At 42.4% G+C, this 21,078-nt stretch overlaps 1 protein-coding gene across 9 annotated transcripts in view; it reads left to right on the forward strand.

The window, feature by feature from the left end:
- The first annotated feature begins 9,875 nt into the window (after window positions 1-9,875).
- The window catches only part of C2H8orf34 (chromosome 2 C8orf34 homolog), a 420,783-nt gene continuing 409,580 nt past the window's right edge, over window positions 9,876-21,078 (forward strand). For all 9 annotated transcript variants that reach the window (XM_045144297.1, XM_045144298.1, XM_045144295.1 and 6 more), the window contains exon 1: window positions 9,876-10,191. In XM_045144297.1, the coding sequence (XP_045000232.1) occupies window positions 10,123-10,191 (69 nt within the window). In that variant the 5' untranslated portion in view covers window positions 9,876-10,122. The remainder of the gene's footprint in view (window positions 10,192-21,078) is intronic.

Consider the following 21,078-nt stretch of genomic DNA (forward strand, 5'->3'; position numbering starts at 1 on the left):
GACCCACATTAGCCAGATGTACACGGGGGCACATGCGTCTGGAGTTCGTTTGCAGTTGCTGGAGACCCTGGCATGCCCTTTCTCTCCCTCTCCCTCTCTCTCACTGTGCCTCTTTCTCTGTCTATCACTTTTAAATAAATAAACAAATGTAAGAAATTAAAAAAAAACAAACATAAAATAAAATAAAATTGGAAAAACTCAAACAAGTTTAAAGTTTACTGGCACAGAGACTAGTTTTAGGTTACTAAAGCTGTTTTTGTGAAATACATTAGCATTTGGAAGGAAGATGTCCCAAGTACTTTCCACTGAAACAACAGAAAGATGTGTAAGGTGATCCCTCCCCAGAAATGGTAGGAATGTACTCTTTTGAAAGAAGGTCTGAAAAGAAGAAACCCACTCTTCAAAGTCACTGATTTATTTTGACCCTGCACACCTGGAATTGATTTCTGAAGCATGAACAAAATGCATGGAGTCAGTCATGAAGTGCACATGGTCACAGGAGCTGGTGCTGAGATGTGGCATAAGCAGGGCATGATGACCCTTTAGAAGAGGCTGGCCAAGCCATTGGAAGATGGACGGTGGAGAGCTGAAGAAGTTTAAAATATACCAGGACTGTACAAGAGCTACTATGAAGTGCTGTTGGCTTGGGATTGAAATTTCCCTGGCTATTCATCCCAGTTGGAGGAGTAGAATTGGAAATTCTGGAGTCTGTCAGTCATTGGTTATGGGATTGGACTTGAACTGAAGATGGTTGATGTTTGTGTAATGGTTATTGAGTCTGCATTGTTCTAGTTTCTCCTTGCTATCCCTTTTGGCAATTGAAAATGTTTACTCTGTGCCTTTATATGTTGAAAGTATGTAAGTTGTTTTGATTTTACAGGACTCACAGATAAGTGACCATCTTAAATCTTAGATGAGACATGGGACTTTAGAACTATCTTAAATTGGTAAAGTGTATGGGGACTTTTGAAATTGGACTGAATACAATTTACAGTGTGGGAAACCACATGGCAGACAGTGTCAAAATGGAAGGGATGTGAACAGGTTCCAGGGATCATACCACAAGACAGGAAGCCAGAGAATAAAGAGATTGACTGTTTTATAACAATTTGCTTAAATTCTCATGAGGACGATCTTATCCCTTCCTAGGGTAATATACTCAGTGTTATAAGGACCTTTCACTAGACCTTACCTCTTAAAGATATCTTCTAACATTGTAATATTGAGTTCTAAGCACTAAGATTTCAGGGTTTTATACCCAAACTATAGGTTTAACTTAACAATATTAAGTCTTCCATTGTATGAACACATTCTTTCCATTTATTTAGCCATTCCTTTACTTTTTTCATCAATGGTTTAAAATTTTTAAAGAATAAATTTTGTACTTACTTCATTAAATATATTTCTAAACATTTTGTTTGTTCTGATGATATAAATAGAATTGTTTTATTAATTTTTTATTTGGGTTGTTCACTGAAAATGCATAAACATACAATTATTTTATATCTATTGATCTTATATCCTGTTTTAATTTATTAGTCCCTACACCCATCACAATGGTCTTAGATAAAGTCTTTTATAAGCTTTAACATGTGTCAGATACAATATTCTTTAGCATTATTCAAAACAATTAGAATTAAAATTGGGGGCTAGATAGTTGGCTCATTGGTTAAAATGCTTGCCTATGAAGCCTAAGGACCTATGTTCAATTCCCCAGTACCCATCCAAGCCAGATGCACAAGGTGGCACATGCATCTGGAGTTCATTTGCGTGACAGGAGGCTCTGGGTGTGCCCATTCTCTCTCGCCTCCTCCTCCTCCTCCTTCTTTTTCTCTCTACCTCTTTCCCCCTTTCTCAAATAAATAAATTAAATTGTTTTTTAAAAAGAATTAAAAGAACTCTTGAATTAAAATTAGTACTGAATGCTAAAATGAAAGAAATATATGTATGTTTGGAACATATTCTTATCAGAAAAACAGATAAGAATTTTCATTTTTTCTACCAGTTAGTGTGGCATATTGTTGACAGCTATTGCCCCCAGGTCATTCAACTCTAAATGGAGAATGATTATGATGTGTTATTGTCAGTTACAAAGCTGTCACTCAATAGCACAGCTGTAGCTATCTAGGGATTGACACCAAAGCAAGTCTAACTATCTTTGAGAAAATTATACTTTGAAAGAGATATAGTTCTCAAAGGGCACTTATCTGTGGTGGTATCAAGAAACATACTGTACTTAAGAAATAGAAGTCCATTTATTCTGGGACATAGAGATAACACTTTTTCTGTTTGTTTGTTTGTTTTTCGAGGTAGGGTCTCACTCTAGCCCAGGCTGACCTGAAATTCACTATGGAGTCTCAGGGTGGCCTCGAACTCACGGCGATCCTCCTACCTCTGCCCTCCGAGTGCTGGGATTAAAGGCATGCACCACCACGCCCAGCGAGATAACACTTTTTAACAAGGTAACATCAAAGAATCCAGCCTCGAAGCTGGGAGATTTAGCTCATGAATTGTGAGAAGACTAATTGAATAGAAGAGGCAAAGAGAAACTAATAATCAATGTCTCAGTGGTACATTTTCTGCTGCTGTCATAATGTTTGAGACTGAATAATTTAGAAGGGAATGCATTTATATTGGCTCATGTCTATGAAACAGGCAAAATGTGAGGGACAGCCTTGATTCATAACTACCCACCAAGCCCGTAAGAACTCACACACAGGAAAAACACATTGCTCCATTCATGAAGACCTCATCCCTTTGACACACACACACACACACATACTGCTTATTAGGCAATGCCTTTAACACTGCTCTGTGGGCAGTGACATATGTGCATGGATTTCAGAGAAGACAAGACATATTCAAGTTATATTACTTACTAAAAATACTAAGAAGATTGTTTTGTGCTGAGCTACATCAATTGGACTTTATATATATATATATATGTATGTATGTATGTAAATTTGAGGTAGGGTCTCACTCTAGCACAGGCTGACCTGGAATTAACTCTGTAGTCTCAGGGTGGCCTCAAACTCATGGCGATCCTCCTACCTCTGCCTCCTGAGTGCTGGGATTAAAGGCGTGTGCCACTACGCCCGGCTCCTATTATAAATATTTATTACTCATGATTTAAGCACAAATGACCCAGAACCTGATTATGGCTTATACCTGAGCCTTATTTCATCAATTATCAACAGTTTTATTAATTCTTTCTAATTCATTTGTATTTCCATCATCCTATTTATACATTTATTCACTCTATTACTATTTTCTTTTTTAAATTTTGTGTTTTTATTATTTATTTATTTGAGGGAGAGAGCAAGAGAGATGGGGGGAGAGAGCATGGGTGCACTAAGGCCTCTAGTTGCTGCAAACAAACTCCATTGGTATGTGCCACATGTGCATCTGGCTTATGTGGGTTCTGGGAAATTGAATCTGGGTAGTTAGCCTTCGCAGACAAGTGCCTTAACTGCTAAGCCATATCTCCAGCCCCTCTGTTTCTGTTTTCTAATTTTCCTAGGCAAAGACACTAAGATTAGTTGCCGCTCCCTGATACCCATTTATAAATCTTTCTCAGTGGTTATTTAAATTGGTGTGATTCTATGAGGCTAGTGGAAATAGATTATCCTTAGGTATCCCAGTATTCTCTGTCTACTAAATCCCCTGACCATTGGAATGTGTTGACCATAGAGTGTGGGGCACTATCTGTTTTGGAAAGAGAAAATTTGCTGATTACTTTGGCTTCTATGGTATTCAGAATGTTTTCTTTTTTCTTTTTTTTTTTTGAAAGCTAATTCATCCTTTTACTTTATATAAGTTGCAATTCCCCTTAGGCAATGGCAGTTCCACTCATTTTCCTGAAAAGAACCTTTAACCTTTTATGCTAGCATTGTTGTTGTGATACACTTCATTATCGCTGCAAATGAGCTGGCATTTACAGAGATGTGTGTTTGAGCAGTGGGGCTCATATTGCTTGTTTCTTGATGGTCAGACTGGAGCAAGAGTACATGCCGTCCTAGGCAGGGAGCCTGGTTCCCCAGGGTGCAAACCAAGTGGAATGTTTCGCCTCAGCACAACATCTTTTTATTTGCTCAGATGCTTTTAGTTCTCTCCTTCCTTTCAATAAATTTAGTAGCATGCAACATTTCACAACTTTCAATTAACAGAATGAAAAATCAAGACAATGTCATTGTAGAAATTATCAGCCAAAATCCTTTTATGGCTAAGAGAATTTACCGACAATCTTAAGGATGTCTACAGTTTGTTTAAAAAAAAATGATTAAATACAAATAAAGATGTAAATCACTTTTCACATAAGTTAAATAATTTGAGATGGAGATTTGCTTATAAAAACCTCACAAATTAAAAATTAAATACTAAAATCTAATATTTAAATGTGGAAATTAAAGATAAGACCATCATTGGACAAGGCTGGCTGGAAGACTTTTATGAGCTGGAGCATCACTGGAGTTTGGAAGTTCATAGGTCCAGAGGTTGGTGTTACTAGCAGTTTGAGCAGTTAGTCCTAATGTGGTTGATTAGCTGCTATTCAAACTTACAAGAGATAGTGTCTTCACTTTGCATGTGGCCCGAAAATTAGCACTGGTCTCTGGCATCCAGACTATCGTCTCCCATATCTGCACACTGAGGACTTGCAATTAGTCATCAAAATAACTCTTGGCCTGAGCAATAACAAAGCAAAGGGAAGTGGTATACTTGGGGTATTGGCAATTAGACCTTTGGTGGTACATATTGTTGCATTCAACTTTTCCTGGGGAAGTGAAACAAACATGTATTCACCCGCAAATATGACACTGACAACAAACCAATGAAACAATTACAACCAATTCCAACTTAGTGAACCAATGAGTTTTGTGGAGTTTCTTATAAGAGCACGGATGACTCAAAGGCACGCCCAAATGCCCACCCCAGCACAGGTGATAATGACTCACGGTAGCTGCCTCTCCGGAACACCTTTGTGTTCAACACTCTGCTGGTGGAGAGGCTCTGACTCTGTTTCTCTTTCTCTTCTTATTGTTTATATCTCTTGCTTTTCTTACTCTTTATGCAATTTTTGGAGGCATGACCTTGTGAATCTTGTAAGTTTCAGGAACTTCCTGAGACTTGAGAGGTCCTCAGCCTTGTTTACTTCCTAAATCTTAAGGAATCTGAACGGTTCCTGAGTCTTAATAAGCTTCCCAAATCTTAAGAGCCTCCCTCCAGGAAGAAATGTTTCTGTTTGGAGGCAAATGCTAGATAATAGTCTGGGGTTCCTACCCAAACTCCACTACTTACCTGAAACACTGAACAAAATGATGACTCGGCTTGTTCATTTGGAAAAAAAAAATGAGCAAAATGGTAGTACCTTCTTCATGACATTGATACTGTTTTGAATGTAGAACATGCTTAGTACATGGGAAGTCCTGGGTTTGCTTTCCAGGCAGAAATGAAGAAAAAATCCTTTCCACTCACTTCCTCTGAATGACTTGATTACTCACATGTCCTGTGCTTTTTGGAAAGACCTTTGTGCTTGTTGCAAAATGGAAAGGTTAAAGTCATGGGGGGAGGGGCACTAGTATGACTCAGGGCTAACGGTCTTAAGGCAAGAAACTGCTCTCTCATCTCCAAACTGAATTAATTTTAAGGGGTCAATTGGACTTCACCATTCTTCTCTGTTGCTCATTGAAAATCATTTGTTTAAGGAGCTATGCAAGCTGTCTTACAAATGGAGTTAGACAAGGGCTTTAGTACAGTCTATAAATTGAATTCTCTATACTTGTAAATTATGCTGACATGCATTCCTATAACACAATGAGGTCAAAACAATCTCACTATAAATGGCCTTTTATACTGTACCCAAGCCAAAATAACTTTTTTTAAAAGGAAATGTTCATAAAAGTACCAATTTACGTGGGCAAATAAAGACAATTAAATTCAAACACAGACCATGCCATGTTTCACTTAATCTGCAAGGGACAAAATAGTACAAACTATTCATATGCACAGCAAGAGGGTCCAAATTAATGATATGATCATGAAGAGCCAACTATATGAAAATATATTATATGTAATAAATTATAAGAAAATTATTAAAATATAATTCATGGTTTGAAATATTAGAAACTTAAGAGACCAAAATGTTCATACAATTACCTAAAGGAAGTAAAATAGACTACAAAGGCCATGAGTCAGAGATTGAGTTTAACCTAAAAGAACGTAGAGTGAAGTGATCTACGAAAATTTAACTCACTTATAATACTTATTAGGGGGTGCCATGTCCTGAAATGTAGCCCCTTCCATAAGGAATGCTGATATCTTTGAAATCATTCTTGACTGTTTTCCAGGTTATAGTGTATGTGGTGAAAGTACTTGCAATTTAAGAGAAAAGCCTGAATGAAAACCCTGGTTTAGGGATGACAAGAACTTGGGAGTTGGCTCAGTAGATAAAGTGCTTGCTGCACAAGTCTGAAGTCCTGAATTCATAACTCCAAATGCCATGCTCTGTAATTCCAGCACTCTGGCAGTGAGACGGAAGGCGGAGACAAGAGAATTTCCTGGAAGCTCACAGACCACCTGGCGTGGTAAACACAGCAGTATCGGAGCTATAAGAGACTCTGCCTCGAAGAAGGCGGAGGGGAGAACTGACCCATGAAAGTTGTCCTCTGACCTGCACATGTACACTGGTATGTCCATGCCTCCATTCATACATATAAACAAATATAAACATATATATATATATATATATATATATAAAATAAAACCTGATGCAACCAAAGCAAACAATTGTCATCTCTTAGCTTCTTTCCAGAAACCAGAGCCAATGTTGATTCCCCTTTCTAGCCTATTCCACATACTAATAAACAGATTATTTCCCAAGTATGTCTTAATACCTCCAATTCCTATTCTTTTCATCCTTATATTTCTAACCCTTGCAATTTGTACCTTCTTGTAATTTGTTGTGGATGGTATAGCCCAGATAGTCATTTCTCATCATGCAAAAGACATGCCATTTATAAACAAGGCGTTCAAGACTTTCAGTGAACTGGCCCTGCTTATGTTTAGCCTCACACGATCATCTCATCCATATTTACCCCATGCCTCTCCAACCACTTGCCGGCTGAGTCCTATTTTTTAATGCCAAAGTTTGAAACTTCATCCCCAAATTCATCCACCAGCTCTATTTGGAAAACTGAAATGTTACTCTTTCTTCAATATTGCCCACAAACACCATCTCCATTATAAAACACACCTTAAGGACACCAGGCACAGATGAACATTACATCACCAACACATTCACAGCCTGCCTTGCATACTAATATTGCCTCGACATCTTTTGTGTAGGGTGCCAATTACTTCAACATGAGTAACACCTGGGGGAAAAGACAAAGCCTTTTGTCTGTGAATTCTCACTCTTAATGTCTGCTCTGGTGGAGCTGTACAATGAACACTTCTTTACAAGTGATGTCAAAGTTGAGGATAAGTAGACGGAATCGCCTAAGTGCGTTGGCGTAGGGGTTGCATTTGATGTAAGACTTGAAAGGCTTTGAAACTGTTTCGGGATTTTTAAATATGTAAGGTTGGGATGACCTGTGGTTTGACACACTTAGGTTGGCATGTATATTTTTCATGATTATTCTTTAACCATAAGCACTTTGCTTTGACTTCGGATAAAGGCCATAATGAAGATTTCCTAACCACATAATTATGTGATTTATTAAAAGAACGGTCCTCCTTTGAGGAAGAATATTTGATTTCAGAAATGTCTTTTGAGAAGGAAGATTTGATTTCAGAAACATCCTTTTAGAAGGAAGATTTGATGTCAGAATGATGCATGTCTTTAGCTGGGTTATCGAGGACTTCCTTTTGACTCTGTGTTGGTATTGATTCTGTCTAGCTCTTTCCTTCTCATTGCTGGGACAAAACACCCACGAGAAGCCACTTATCAAAGGAAAGGGTTTATTTCCAGCTTACAGTTTCAAAGAGAGGTTTCCTCATGGTGGGGAGCAGCCAGCTGGGTGTCACATTTTCACAATCAGCAAGGAGGAAGTACAAGAGAAAGGTACCTTGAACACCCAGTGGAGCTAAACTGATAAACCTCAAGACTGATGCCCAGTGAGTCACCTCCAGCAAGGTGCCTCCTCCCAAAAGTTCTATCAGCTGGGGGCTAAATATGAAGCTTCATCACAAATACAAGAGGATATGGGGGACACTTTACATTCAAACCACCAGACTCTGTATGTTCAATTTCTCCTGAACATACCAAACAAAACAAAACAAAACAAAACAAAACAAAACAAAACAAAACAAAACAAAACAAACTATGATTAAAAACTGCTTCATGGCCTTTTGGCTATGATGAAATGTAAAAACATATAGGGCTGGAGAGATGGATAAGCTGTTAAGGCATTTGCCTAAAAGCCAAAGGATCCTGGTTCGACTCTCCAGGGCCCACATTAACCAGATGCACAAGGGGCACATGCATCTGGAGTTCCTTTCCAGTGGCTGGAGGCCCTGGCACACTCATATTCTCTCTCTCTCGCTCCCTCTTTCTTTCTCTCAAATAAATAGATAAATAAATATGTTTAAAAACGTATATAACTAGGTTACCTTTGAACCACAATGGAAAACATATGACAGCCCTGGCAATGTCACTTGTTCACTTTATCTCTCCTGGCAAGTCGTCTGAGGCTGATAATAAAAGTAACATCTTGGACATCTTTCCACCCATATCATGTCCATTTGAGGTTATTAGTGATGGTTAAGCTACTAGCTTTTCTCTCTACATTTAAATACAGTTAACACTTTCTGGAACATTCCACTCTCATCGTAAGTACTGGGTGTTCCTAAGATTATTTAAAATATACATGAAAGGCCTGGATGTTGATTAAAGACACGATGAGTTAACAGAAATCAGAACACAGTTTTTGAAAAAAAGAAAAAGCAAGCAGAAATCTATTCCACAGTGGTCTCCTTCAAGGAAACCAGCGCCTAATATCGTAGCCATCCATATTTATTAGGATAAACCTTTAGATTTGGGCCACACATAATGGTTAGGAGGCAGGGAATTCTTCACTGGGGCCTCAGGGTGTTTTATTCTATAAGGAAAAAAAATTGTGAAGAAACTCGTGCTGACTGTGGGGGCTCTAACGCGAAATTATCTGCCTAGCAATGAACTGGGAGAAACTGAGGCACGTGGAGGGCCCTGAAGGCAGCGTTGCTGAGAAGTCCGGTCGCGGAGCTGTGGCTGGAGGTCTGGAGACATCTCGTAGGGTGTGGGCAGAAAGACAAAACTTGGAAGCAGACTCTCCCTCTATCAGATGCCTGCACTTGGGGGAATTTTCAATCGGTTTTCAGCCTGCAATCGCCAGTCAACTTGCTCCAGGCCAAGCTAGATTTTTTTTTTGGGGGGGGGGTGTCCTTTCTTTCCTTTAAGAAAGGCAACTTTATTTTCCCGGCAGCTCTTTAAATCCACGCATTTACTGGCACCTCTGTCCTTCCCGCCTCGCACCCTGAGCTCGGGTACCGGGAGGATCAGGTGGGGAGAGGACCCCTGGCGGAGGGGGACCGTAACCCTGCTGGAACTGCGGTCTGGCTGTCAAGGAGTGGCCAACGAGCCCCAGATTGATGTGCGCTCTGGTAGAAGCACTCTCACCATTGGCTTCTTCGGGCGGCGCTGTCGCTGGGGAGCGGGCACCGCGTCGGGGAGGCTCGGGGAAGCAGTGTGGCGCGTCCTGCGTGCGCCCCGGCCGTCCGAGTGCGCCCCCGGCGGAGCTGCAGGGCGGCGGGCCTCGGGTGCTGGCGGGCGGCCGCCGCGCGGAGGGCGGACGAGCCTGTGCCGGCGGCGTCCCCTCGGCGGCGCTGCGGATAGAGAGCGAGGCGCGGGCAGGGACGCGGTGAATGAGTTCTCCCCGCGCCTCCGCCGAGTTGGCTGAGTTGGCGGCGCCTCGCCCGGGTTCCCCTGGCTCTCGGCGCTCCTCCACCTAGCCGCTGCCCAAGCCTCGCCGGCAGACGAGCTCCGGAGCTTCGGTCCCGGCCCCGGTCCGGGGGTAGAAGAGGGTGGACCCCGTGTGGACTCCAGATCGAGCGGCATCTTCCACCCTGAGGCCCCATCTCTCTCTCTCCATGGCGTTTCGACAACAAACCCGAATCCAGGCTTACCTGGAGAAGAACAAGATCGGTCCTCTGTTTGAGGTGAGGAAACCTACTGGGGACGGTCCTCCGCTGGCTAAGGGGTGGGGGATGAGCAGAATGCACTCGGAGGGATGGAAGGACCGTGGGCCAGCGTGCGGGAGAGGGCGCCCTGTGCTGGCCAGGTATCCTGGTACCCAGGCACTTAGCCAGTTACCTGGACGCGGCAGGTGAGCGAAGGAGGGCGGCCTCAGCTGGCCAAGCCAGGTGGAGCCATCCGACTGTCCATCCGATAGCCACATGGCCGGGACTTGGGCAGGCTGAGACAGGCGATGCGCCCAGGTGCACACACTGAGACTATCCGACACTCACACTTTCTTCCAGGAATTCACCGGAGCTTGCGTGTTGCTTTTTTTTTTTTTTTTTTTTTTTTTAATGTGGGCAGTAGTGTGATCCGGAAAGGTGGAGGAGGTATTTAGCAGGGAAACAGAATACGAACAAGTAGACGAAGGCGGTATGGGCAAAGTGTGGGGGCTTCAGCTGGTTGCAGGCATGTTGTATGGAATGGATAAACTGGGTGACCAGCATTGATCTTTGGCTGAAACCAGACCCCCCCCCACCACCTGTGTTAGGGGAAGACAAATGTTGTGGGAAAGCGCACGCGTGTTTTATGGGGAGGAGACTATATTATTGAGTTGTTTTCTTTCTCCATCAAACAATTCATGACAAAAATACAGCAGGAGGAAAAAGAGCGGGAGGAGAAACGAGAAGGCGGGCGACCGGCGGAGACCTGGCTCGGGCTAGGCAGGCGTCCTGCGGGTTGCCAGGGCGCGGGGCCGGGCCGGGGCGGGGCGGGGCGCGCGGGGCAGGTAGTCAGATGGTGGCGCCCGCTGGAGGGAGGGGCGCTGCAGGTCTCCCTTCTGCTGCAGCACTTCAGCTGGGCTCAGAGGAGGCAAGACCCGGGGGGGGGGGGGGGGGAGTTCCCATGGGAAAGGGTCTCCCCCTGGTCCCCCCAAGCCCCTGTAGCGGTCCCGGGGGCGGGGGCGGATTTCGTCTCCTAGGAGAAAGAGTAAGGTAGAAAGGCGCCCTTGGAGATCGCAGGGAATGGAGCAGCCTCTTGAAGACTCAAAAGGAGCAACGGAGATCTGCAGAGGAAAAAAAAAAAAAAAGCCACCACCAAGAAAGCATTGCAAATTAAAGCCTCCTCAACAAAAAGGGAGAGATGGACAAAAACGTGGGTAAACAGGTCTTTTTCCTGGACAGGTCAGGTTTTCAAATAAGTAAGGTTTGTGCGAGCCCTGAAGATTTTCTGAGCAACTGTAAGTTAAGAGTGAACTCTCTGGAAAAGTAGGACCATTGTGTCACTGGTACTCTACCAAGAGTGTCACGAAGCCCCGCAGTTTTATTTGTTTCTACCAAATGTTAGCAAAGGAAGTCTTGTTTCTGTCAAGTCGGTGGCACAGAGTTGCTTGAGTTACCTGAGTTCTCCTAGCCTTTAGTTTGACGATTGTAGACTATACATTACCTCATGTAACTAAAATAAACGGCCAGAAGCCTGATGTCCCTCTGCGACTGATTGCGTCAGAACAATAGAATGAAACCATTTAGGGCGTTCCCGTGCTGACCGCCTTACTGGGGTAGCCAGAGGAAAGTGAGGAAATTGCTTCCAGTAGCTGTTGTTCTTATTTAACTTATTTTAAAACTCAAGTTTCCGCCCCAGTGGTAATGATGGAGCTTTGAATACACCTGAGAAGTAGGAAAGTAGGAAATAAGCTGTGCTCGATTGGTCACCTCCTTCTTAATGCTCACCAGTTCATTCCGCACTGAAGACCTGTAAGTGACGGTGAAATTGTTTTATCAGTGCTCTGGATTTCCTTGTTAGCAAAGCAAAATTCTATGCTTTGTATCCTATTGAATACATATTACATAATCCCTGTTTGCTGGGGTTGGAGTGGTCCGTTCTTAAGGGTTGTTAAGCACTTCCTGTAATGAGGGGAGATAATGCACAATAAGTTATCCTCTGCCAAGGAGGATGGAATACAGGTGCCACTTTAACAAAGCACTGTTTGGAGAGTAGCATCAAATGTGCTCTACAAAGTTGGGGACTCTTGCTAACTTGCAACCCAGATCTCCTCAAGTGAAAAGCCAGGTGCTGAAGCCAGTTGTAGTGGTTCACACTTGTAATCCCCTAGAGCGGCGGAGGCAGGAGGATCACCATTATCAATGGCTTAAGGCCAGTTTGTGCTACAGACTGAGACCTGCCCCCCCAATACAACCACTAAACAACATACTAATATAAAAGGCAAACCAGTAAAGGAGTGCCATCCATGAAATGGATGCTGTTGGTCTGAAATTTGGAACAGGTCTGCAGGAACAGTCACATTACATTGGCTCTCCTAAGAAATGAGGACACTCAGAGAAGGTTCCTGGGAATCTGAAGTGATGAAGAGCCAGTGCAGCTGATAGCTGACAATTGCAATTCTTGTACCATGTTGGATAAAATGAAATAAATAAGCTAAGTTCTCCTTCGATAAATCCAAATCTGTAGGTGCTTCATTTGGTGACATAGACTTGCTTTGCTTGTGAGAGCAGACAGTATCTGTCAGTGTGTCTCCCTCATGGGGTTTGTGGTAGAAAGGTTGTAAGAAAACCTTTCAGAAGAGTGAGACATTTCAGAAAGCTTATCAAGGTGATATAAAATAATAATGAAGATTACCTCCACATCAGAATTGAGAATACCTGTATCTTTTCATCTGTAAAGTTTACTTACTACTTGTGTGCTGAATTTCTTACTCAGTTTATTTAATATTTTATCATTTGTGATGTTTACAAAGTGTTGCATACAACATGGCACACCAAAATAAATTGAAATCAACTTGATTCCAAGTGATTTGGGACCATAAAATTATACTGTCTTTATTTAAGTTGTATTAATGATTTCAAACAAGGTTTACGACATTATAAAATCGTATTTATAAATCATTGTATGAGAGTCTTGAGAAGTGATTATTTTATTGAAAATATGAACATGTAGGATAAAGATGACTTACATTCCACAAACTCTTTAAATTTTTTTCTAAGACATAATAATTTCAGTTTCTTATTGACTTATTAGTGGCAGGCAAACAAGGCACAATGTGGGCATAAGTCTATAATAAAGAACATTTCATGGGCTGGAGAAATGGCTCAGCCATTAAGGTACTTGCTGGTGATGCCTAAAGACCTGAGTTCCAGTTCCAAGTACCCACATAACACCAAATGTTCAAGGTGGCACTTCCATCTGGAGTTCATTTGCAGTGGCTAGAGGTCCTGGTGCACTTACTCTTTTACTTAAAAAATATTTACTTATTTGAGATGGATAGATAGACAGACAGACGAGAGAGAGGGAGAAAATGGCTGTGCCAGGGCATCCAGCCACTTCAAACAAACTCCAGACACAGGCACCACCTTGTGCATCTGGCTTACGTGGGTCCTGAGGAATTGAACCAAGGTCTTTTGATTTTGCAGGCAGATGCCTTAAACACTAAGCCATCTCTCCAGCTCTACTCTTTCACTTTTTATCCACCTCTTTCTCTATCTCTCGCTCAAATAAATAAATAAATAAATTTAAGAAAGAGTATTTCCTGTTTCAGTGATTAAAGAGAACTATGACTCTACTTTAAGTTCACAAATAAGCTCTTAACTGGCAAGGTGTAACATGGTTCTGTTTCTACCAAGGTGGAGTGTTTTTGTAACATACATAAACAAAATGCATGGTGTAAAACATAAGACGTGTCTCTCTCAAACCCTGAGGCCAATCAGATACTAGCTAAAGAAGTTGACAGTCAGACCATCTGTACCTGAATATAGGGAGTTATGTGGCCTGTCTTGTCTATACCACAAATAGTTTCGTTTCGAGCCTGAGAGACTCAATGACATGGAGCATGGCAGTTCCTCATGTTCCATGCAATAGACAGCATACAATTATTAGATTCTTCCATTCTCATTAAGTATATAGAATAATTCATTGAAGGTTATTGGTTGTTAGAGTGCTCAGGGAAGTTGCTTATTGTGGTTCGGGCTTGATTGCATCCATAAAAATATGAAATGCTAAGCACTTTACAAAGTACAATAATGGAGACCTTCATACATTTCCACAGAATTTTTAAGTCTTTGTCTACTGAGGATATTGCAAAGCAACTCACTATCTTTCTCCAAATGTGGTCTGACCTACTCCAACTAGAATGTAATCACATTCTCAACCTCGTTGCAAAGTTCTTTACTCAGGTGGGTTAAACTCGAGGCGCCTGGTGTATGAGCTGGACGCGCCGTCTGCACCTGGGCATCCCTGTCCCGTATGCACTTTGCAGCTGCAGGAGGTGCTCATCTCTGGTACTTGCCATGGCTGTCTGCCTCATCTCCATCTGCTTCCATCCTTCACAACCAAGCCCCTCACTTTTCCTTTGCTCACCCTCTCATCTTGGAGCCTTAGTATATACAACTAGCCTCATAGGCTGTCCTACAGTGTCTGAAAACAAATGTCCTGTTTATTTTAGCCAGGTGTGTAGGATTAAGAATACTGGCTACCAGACTGGAGAGATAGCTTAGCAGTTAAGGCGCTTGCCTGTGAAGCCTAAGGACCCATGCTTGACTCTTCAGGTTCCATGTAACCCAGATGCACAATGTGGCACATGCGTCTGGAATTCATTTGCAGTGGCTAGAGACCCTGGTGTGCACATTTTCTCTCTCCCTCCTTCCCTCTCTTTCTCACTCTCGAATAAATAAAATTAAATAAAATTAAATTTAAAAAAAAGAGCTGAAAAGGGGCCCGATTAAAACTAAGGATAATTGGCGAAACAAGTAAGGGTGATGTTTTCCTGATGAACCGGATACCAGCACAAAGGGGAAGGAGACCAACACAGAGAAAAATCAACTCCTACCAAATCAGAGAGCCAGAGCCTCAGAGGCCCCCAACACCTCAGCACTGAAGCAGACCAAAAATGAACTCAACATGGCTCAGGGAAATTTTATGGAAGAGGGGGCGGAAAGAATGTCAGAGTCACATGTTGGGTCATGATATGCAGAGATAGTTATCGTACCAATAACTGTGGGCTAACCCCACAATGCACGACCCATTTACATCAACAAGGAGGGTCCATTGGGAGGGGGTAGATCATGGATGAGCCTAAACAAAGTACCAAACAGCCTGTATTTGCTGAAAAGAAAACTAATAAATTAAATTAAAAAACAAAAACAAAAACAAAAACAGAGCTTGGACTATAGCTCCATGGTATAACATTTCCCTGCTTTGCACAAGGCCCTAGGTTCAATCCCAAACATGACAAAAAAAAAATGCAAACACAATAAATAGCTCTCTGCTGGACATGGTGTCACATACCTTAATCTTAGCACTCAGGAGGCAGAGATAGGAGAATTCTTGAGTTTTAGGCCAGCCTAGAACTACAGAGTGAGTTCCAGGTCAGTCTGGGCTAGAGTGATACCCCAACTCAACAAACAAATAAACAAAAATAAATAAATAGCTCAATATGCAACTTGTGATGATGAAAGATAAGCATATCGGGGGCCAGGCATGGTGGCGCACGCCTTTAATCCCAGCACTCGGGAGGCAGACGTAGGAGGATCACCATGAGTTCAAGGCCACCCTGAGACTACATAGTGAATTCCAGGTCAGCCTAAGCTAAAGTGAAACCCTACCTTGGAAACAAAAAGATAAGCATATCAAAAATGTTATCAATATATCTGAAGATGCAATGCTTTAGTGCCTACAGGTCTCTTCTAAGAGACTGTGATCAATGGATTGCTAAGTGGGCAGCTGGTCTTGACTGTCAGGAAGGACTAAAAGGAGCTAAGTAGTGCAAAGGCCTGGCAGGGTCAGCATATGTTTTATATATGAGGTAGAGGATAGAATAGGGCATTGAGAAAACAATAGCGTTTATTGAGAATTGTGCAGGCAGGTTTCCTCCCTGGTTGAGATGGCAGCCACGAAGATTAAAGGGGAAAAGCTAGTTACTGTCACTGTGCAATTGGAGGCATGGATATGATCTCATGACCTAGTTCCATAATAGTATGTATAGATGTGCTAGAAATGAATAGAGAGGTTTGTAGCTGTTTATACTAAAGTGCCCGTACCCACATTTCTCTTCTTTCAGTGTCCTCTCTGAGAATCTGGGAATGACAATATCTAAGTAGCGCCAAGTTTTGATGTCTAAATCTCTGAAGAACTGGTTGATCCTAGGGTTGTGGCTATAAAAGTATGAAATGAATTAACTTGGAATATCTGTGTCAGATGTGTTAAAAGTGTGATCTGGATTGTCAAAAGGACAGAGACTCTTCACCCCAAGAGAAGCAGAAAATAAAAATAATGAGGGTAACTGGTTACCTTACTGATTAAAGTATGAATACTTTATTTCACTGAGGTATCATGGAATACAGAATGTGTTCAGTTCAGGAGAAAAGAGAAAGTGTTACTTTACAGTAGAATGCCAGCAAGTAAAATTAGAAGAGATGATAGAATTCGAAAGCCACTTCTTGGCCACTATCTGCATGATAACTCAGGCAAGAAACATTAATCAATGAGAGCTAAAGCTAAGGAGCGTTTGTTGGATGAACAATGAGGATTTGCACATAATCTTCCCATAAAATATTTGTTAATTACAAAACGGGAACATAGCCATGTAATAAAGGAGCCTGTTCGGCATTGTTTTCCTCAAATGATTATGTTACCAACCAGCTGGTGGAGACTTCTGCTGTATCTGGATGGAAATCATCATGTGTATGCAGAGAAGCATTTCAAGGGCTGGTCTTAGACAATGTTTGTGCCCCCAGTATCTGGTGGCAGCAAAGGTGGCAGCAGGCATTGGGGTGCGGCAGCGTGGGGCACATCCTGCGCTCTCACGCAGGCCTCGGGCACCCAGACCCTGATCTGTCCAAGGGTTAGAATTTCATCAGCAAGACAGGGATTGCATATCCCTTTGCCAGCCGCTTCCCCTGCTGCTTCTGGACAGGCTGAGATTTCCAGGTTCCTTAGCCTTGATAGTGACCAGTATGACGTTACAGCTCCTGGGTCTGGGGCATCTGCGCCCCTTGGCTCTTTGGACCTGTTCCAGTGGCCAGGGCCTGTGGTTTCTCTGGCTGCTTACAGCTCTCTACCATTCTTTAGCCTCAGCTTTCTGTCCTGTCAATCCCGCCATCCTCCTTCCTTTTTTTTTTTTGGTGACTCAGCCTCCTGGCCACTTCTTTAGCTGACAAGCCGCTGGCTGCCTTGGGCACTTTGCAGCGTGACCTGACAGCCACCCCATGTCTGGTGCTGCCACCACTCCATGACCTCCGCTGCACCTGCTGTGGTGGTTTGAATTTAAAATAGCGCCGAGGGACTCGTGTGCTTGAATACTTGATCCTTAGACAACGCTGGCGCTGTTCTGGAAGGTTGTGGAACCTTTCAGTGGTAGAGTCTGGCTGCAGGAAGTGTGGCCCCAGGGACAGGTCGTGAAGTTTTACAGTCTGGCCCCACTTGGATTCATCTTTCTCTGCTTGCTGTCTGTGGTGTTGCAATGTGATAATGGCTTTCTGATAGACTTTCCACATCAGGATGGACTCTACCCTGTGGAACTGTAATTCAGACTAAATCCATTCCTTCCTTAAGCTGCTTCTGTTGGGGTGTTTTGCCCCAGTGATGAGAAAGTAACTGATACACCAACTCACCTACTCGCTCGCTGCTAAAAGTAGGTAAGGACAAGCCACTTTGAAAGGAAACTTGTGGGGTGTAGTGTTGTTACACAAGAGAAGGGAGCGCCAGAGGGTGTCCTCCAGGCACTTCCTAAGTGATCCTGGGCCACCTGAGCCAGAGGAGGCGGACGGAGACGGTGCAACACACACCTCGCGTATAAACGGAGGTTTATGTTGGCGCCATCACAGCCTTGCCTCTTGAGCATTGGTCACAGCTGTGGTGTGGCCTAGGTGGGAAAGGCTGGAGGATCATCTGGAGTTTATGTAGGCTGATAATAGCAAAATATTTGAGATAAATGTTTGAAGTAACTCTGGCTGATGCTGCACCTTTAGGAGCTGAGACCATTGTCCATGAGCATTGTGTCGTTCCCCCAAGGCATCTGTGAGTTGTTCAAACCAGCCAGTGCTGGTTTAAGTTAGTATATGTTGTCTGTGTGACAGTCGTTTCGCTGGAGCCAGGTTAGCAAGGGAGAGTCCATCAGCTGCAAGCCAGGCAGTTAAACTTATTTGCTCTCCAGTGTCTTTGCTTATTAATAGGAAAATAAACATTTGGAGTGCTTATAATAAAACATAATTTATGGGCTGGGGAAATGGCTTATGGATTAAGGCATTTGCCTGTAAAGCCTAAGGACCTTGGTTCAGTTCCCCAGGACCCACATATGCCAGATGCACAAGATGGGGGAGCGTGCGACTGGAGTTCGTTTGCAGTGGCTGGAGGCCCTGGCGTGTCCATTCTTTCTTTCTCTCTGCCTCTCTCTCTCTCTCTCTCTCAAATAAATAAATAAATAAATAAAATATTTTTTTAAAAAGTTACAAAAGAACATACTTGGTCCATTAGCACGAATAGTCATTTTCATAATGCCTACCTATAATTTATCCAGTGCCCAAAGGAGAAGTAGGTCTTTATTACTTGTCTTAAAGGGACAAATCTTGAGCCACTGAGAAGATTCCACTGAAGCAGCACAGTATTGTGTCTGTAACATTCCTACATATTGTGTAGAATTCAGTGGAAGAATTCAAAAATTTCTAAGAAATCTAATAGGGACATTCTACAAAGAGATGTCTTTGGAATCTTAAATGCACAGTTCATAAAGTAAAGGAGATTTCACATTGAAAGGATGTGACAACATAGCTGTGCTCTAGATTTCTAGATCCTTCTTCCATGGATGATGTTCGTGGGAAAGCTAAAATTTAAATGGAGTCCCTAGGGGAGGAATATTTGGACTTATGGCTGGGGAGATGGCCCAGTGGATTAAGTTGCTACTGGAAGCTCTTGTGGGCTTCTGTAGGCCCAGCACACTGACAAGAGTTGGGAGGTGGAGACAGCATTTCCTAGAAGCTCAGAAACTCACAGCAAAGAACAACAGTGAGACCAAGAGAAACCCTGCCTGAAAGGAGGTGGAGAACACAGGATGCATGAGTGGCCCCTGACTGCCACATGCACCATGGTGCACAGGCTCCTGCATTCATACACCTGAATACACACACAAAATATCACTAAATAAAATATGTGAAATTATTTGTACTGTTAATATATAATTTGTATATAGATGTATTTATGTATACATAATATATAATTATTTCACAATAAATATTAAAATAAAAATTTCAGGAAATTAGTATTTACAAAACAGTTCATTCACAGGATTTTAAAAATCATAAATAAAAGAATTTAAATTTTGTCAATGTTTATGCATGGAAATGTTTTATTCAACAATAATAATAAGTGAGCAAAGAAAATTTATAATTCTGGTTAACTTCCCCCCCTTAAAATTTTTCTTGTTCTTAAATTTTGTTGAAATGTCTAAAAAATAAAGAAATAAATGCCTAAAACTTCTGGAACACAAGGAAAGGTCAGAGGTAACCTACCTTCCTTCCTTCCTTCCTTTCTCTCTCTCTAACTCTCTTTCTTTTTTAAAAATACTTTGGGTTCATTTTTATTTATTTATTTGAGAGCGACAGACAGAGCGAGAGAGCGAGAGAGCGAGAGAGAGAGAGGGAGAAAATGGGCGTGCCAGGGCCTCCAGCCACTGAAAATGAATTCCAGATGCATGTGCCCCCTTGTGCATCTGGCTAACGTGAGTCCTGGGGAATTGAGCCTTGAACCAGGGTCTGTAGGCTTCACAGGCAAGCGCTTAACCGCTAAGCCATCTCTCCAGCCCTCTTTCTTTCTTTTGATGCAGGGTCTTGCTTTAGCTAGGGCTGACTTGGAATTTACTATGTAGTCTCAGGCTGGCCTTGAACTCACAGTAATCCTCATACCTCTGCCTCCAAAGTGCTTGGATTAAAGGTATGTGCCACCATGCCAAACTTTTCTTTCTTACTAACGTAACTTCTTTATTTTGAGTGGTAGCATCTTCCTTGAATCTGCATGTAGTCAGGTGACTCCATTGTGTGCTTACAACAGAATAGTTGAGACAGGTCAACGTATGAGGAACATCAATTCATTTCTCATAGTTCTGGAAGCTGGGGAATCCAAGGTCAAGGTGCCAACATTTGTTCTGGTGAGAGCCATCTTCCCGTGTCCTGCTTTATAAGGCAGAATGACAAGCAATCTAAATGCTGCCTAAAGCCTCTTGTAGAAGAGGCTAAATCTTATTACTGAGGGGCCAGTCTCTGGGACCTGATCATCCTTGTAGAGGCTCCACCTCTCCATACTGTCACATTAGCAACACCTGGTTTGGGCAGGTCACACTCAAAGAGCACCTGTGGGAGTAATGCTTGAACTTTCTTCAGATGTTTTAAAATGTCTCAGGTCTGTTGGGACAAATCCCACATGCCCTGTCTTGTTTCTACTGTCTATCATGATCCTCTATAATCCTTCCCATGCTTAACCTTTTTATTTCCCCTACTTCCTTTTTACCACTGTGGATTTATTTTCATTTTCTAAAGTTTTGTGTAGCTAGAGTAATATTTTGCGCACTATGTTTTGGGTGGTGGATGTTGGTGATCTGTTTTCTTCCATTCGATATAATTGCTTCATTATTCATCCACATTGCAGCATGAATCAATAGTTTATTTTATGCTACATTATGTTCCATAGAGATACATGCTTTCATTTCTCTTGTGTAAATACAGGACATGTATTGGATGGATCTTATAAATTTTTCAAGAAACATAGGCAGCCAGTCCGACATGCCAGGGTACAATTTTGCTTTCTTGCAAGCAGTGTAAGAAAGGGTCAGTTGCTCTACTTTCTTACCAAACCCTGGTATAGGTAGTCTT

Source organism: Jaculus jaculus, chromosome 2 (genome assembly GCF_020740685.1).
Source record: "Jaculus jaculus isolate mJacJac1 chromosome 2, mJacJac1.mat.Y.cur, whole genome shotgun sequence".
NCBI lineage: Eukaryota > Metazoa > Chordata > Mammalia > Rodentia > Dipodidae > Jaculus > Jaculus jaculus.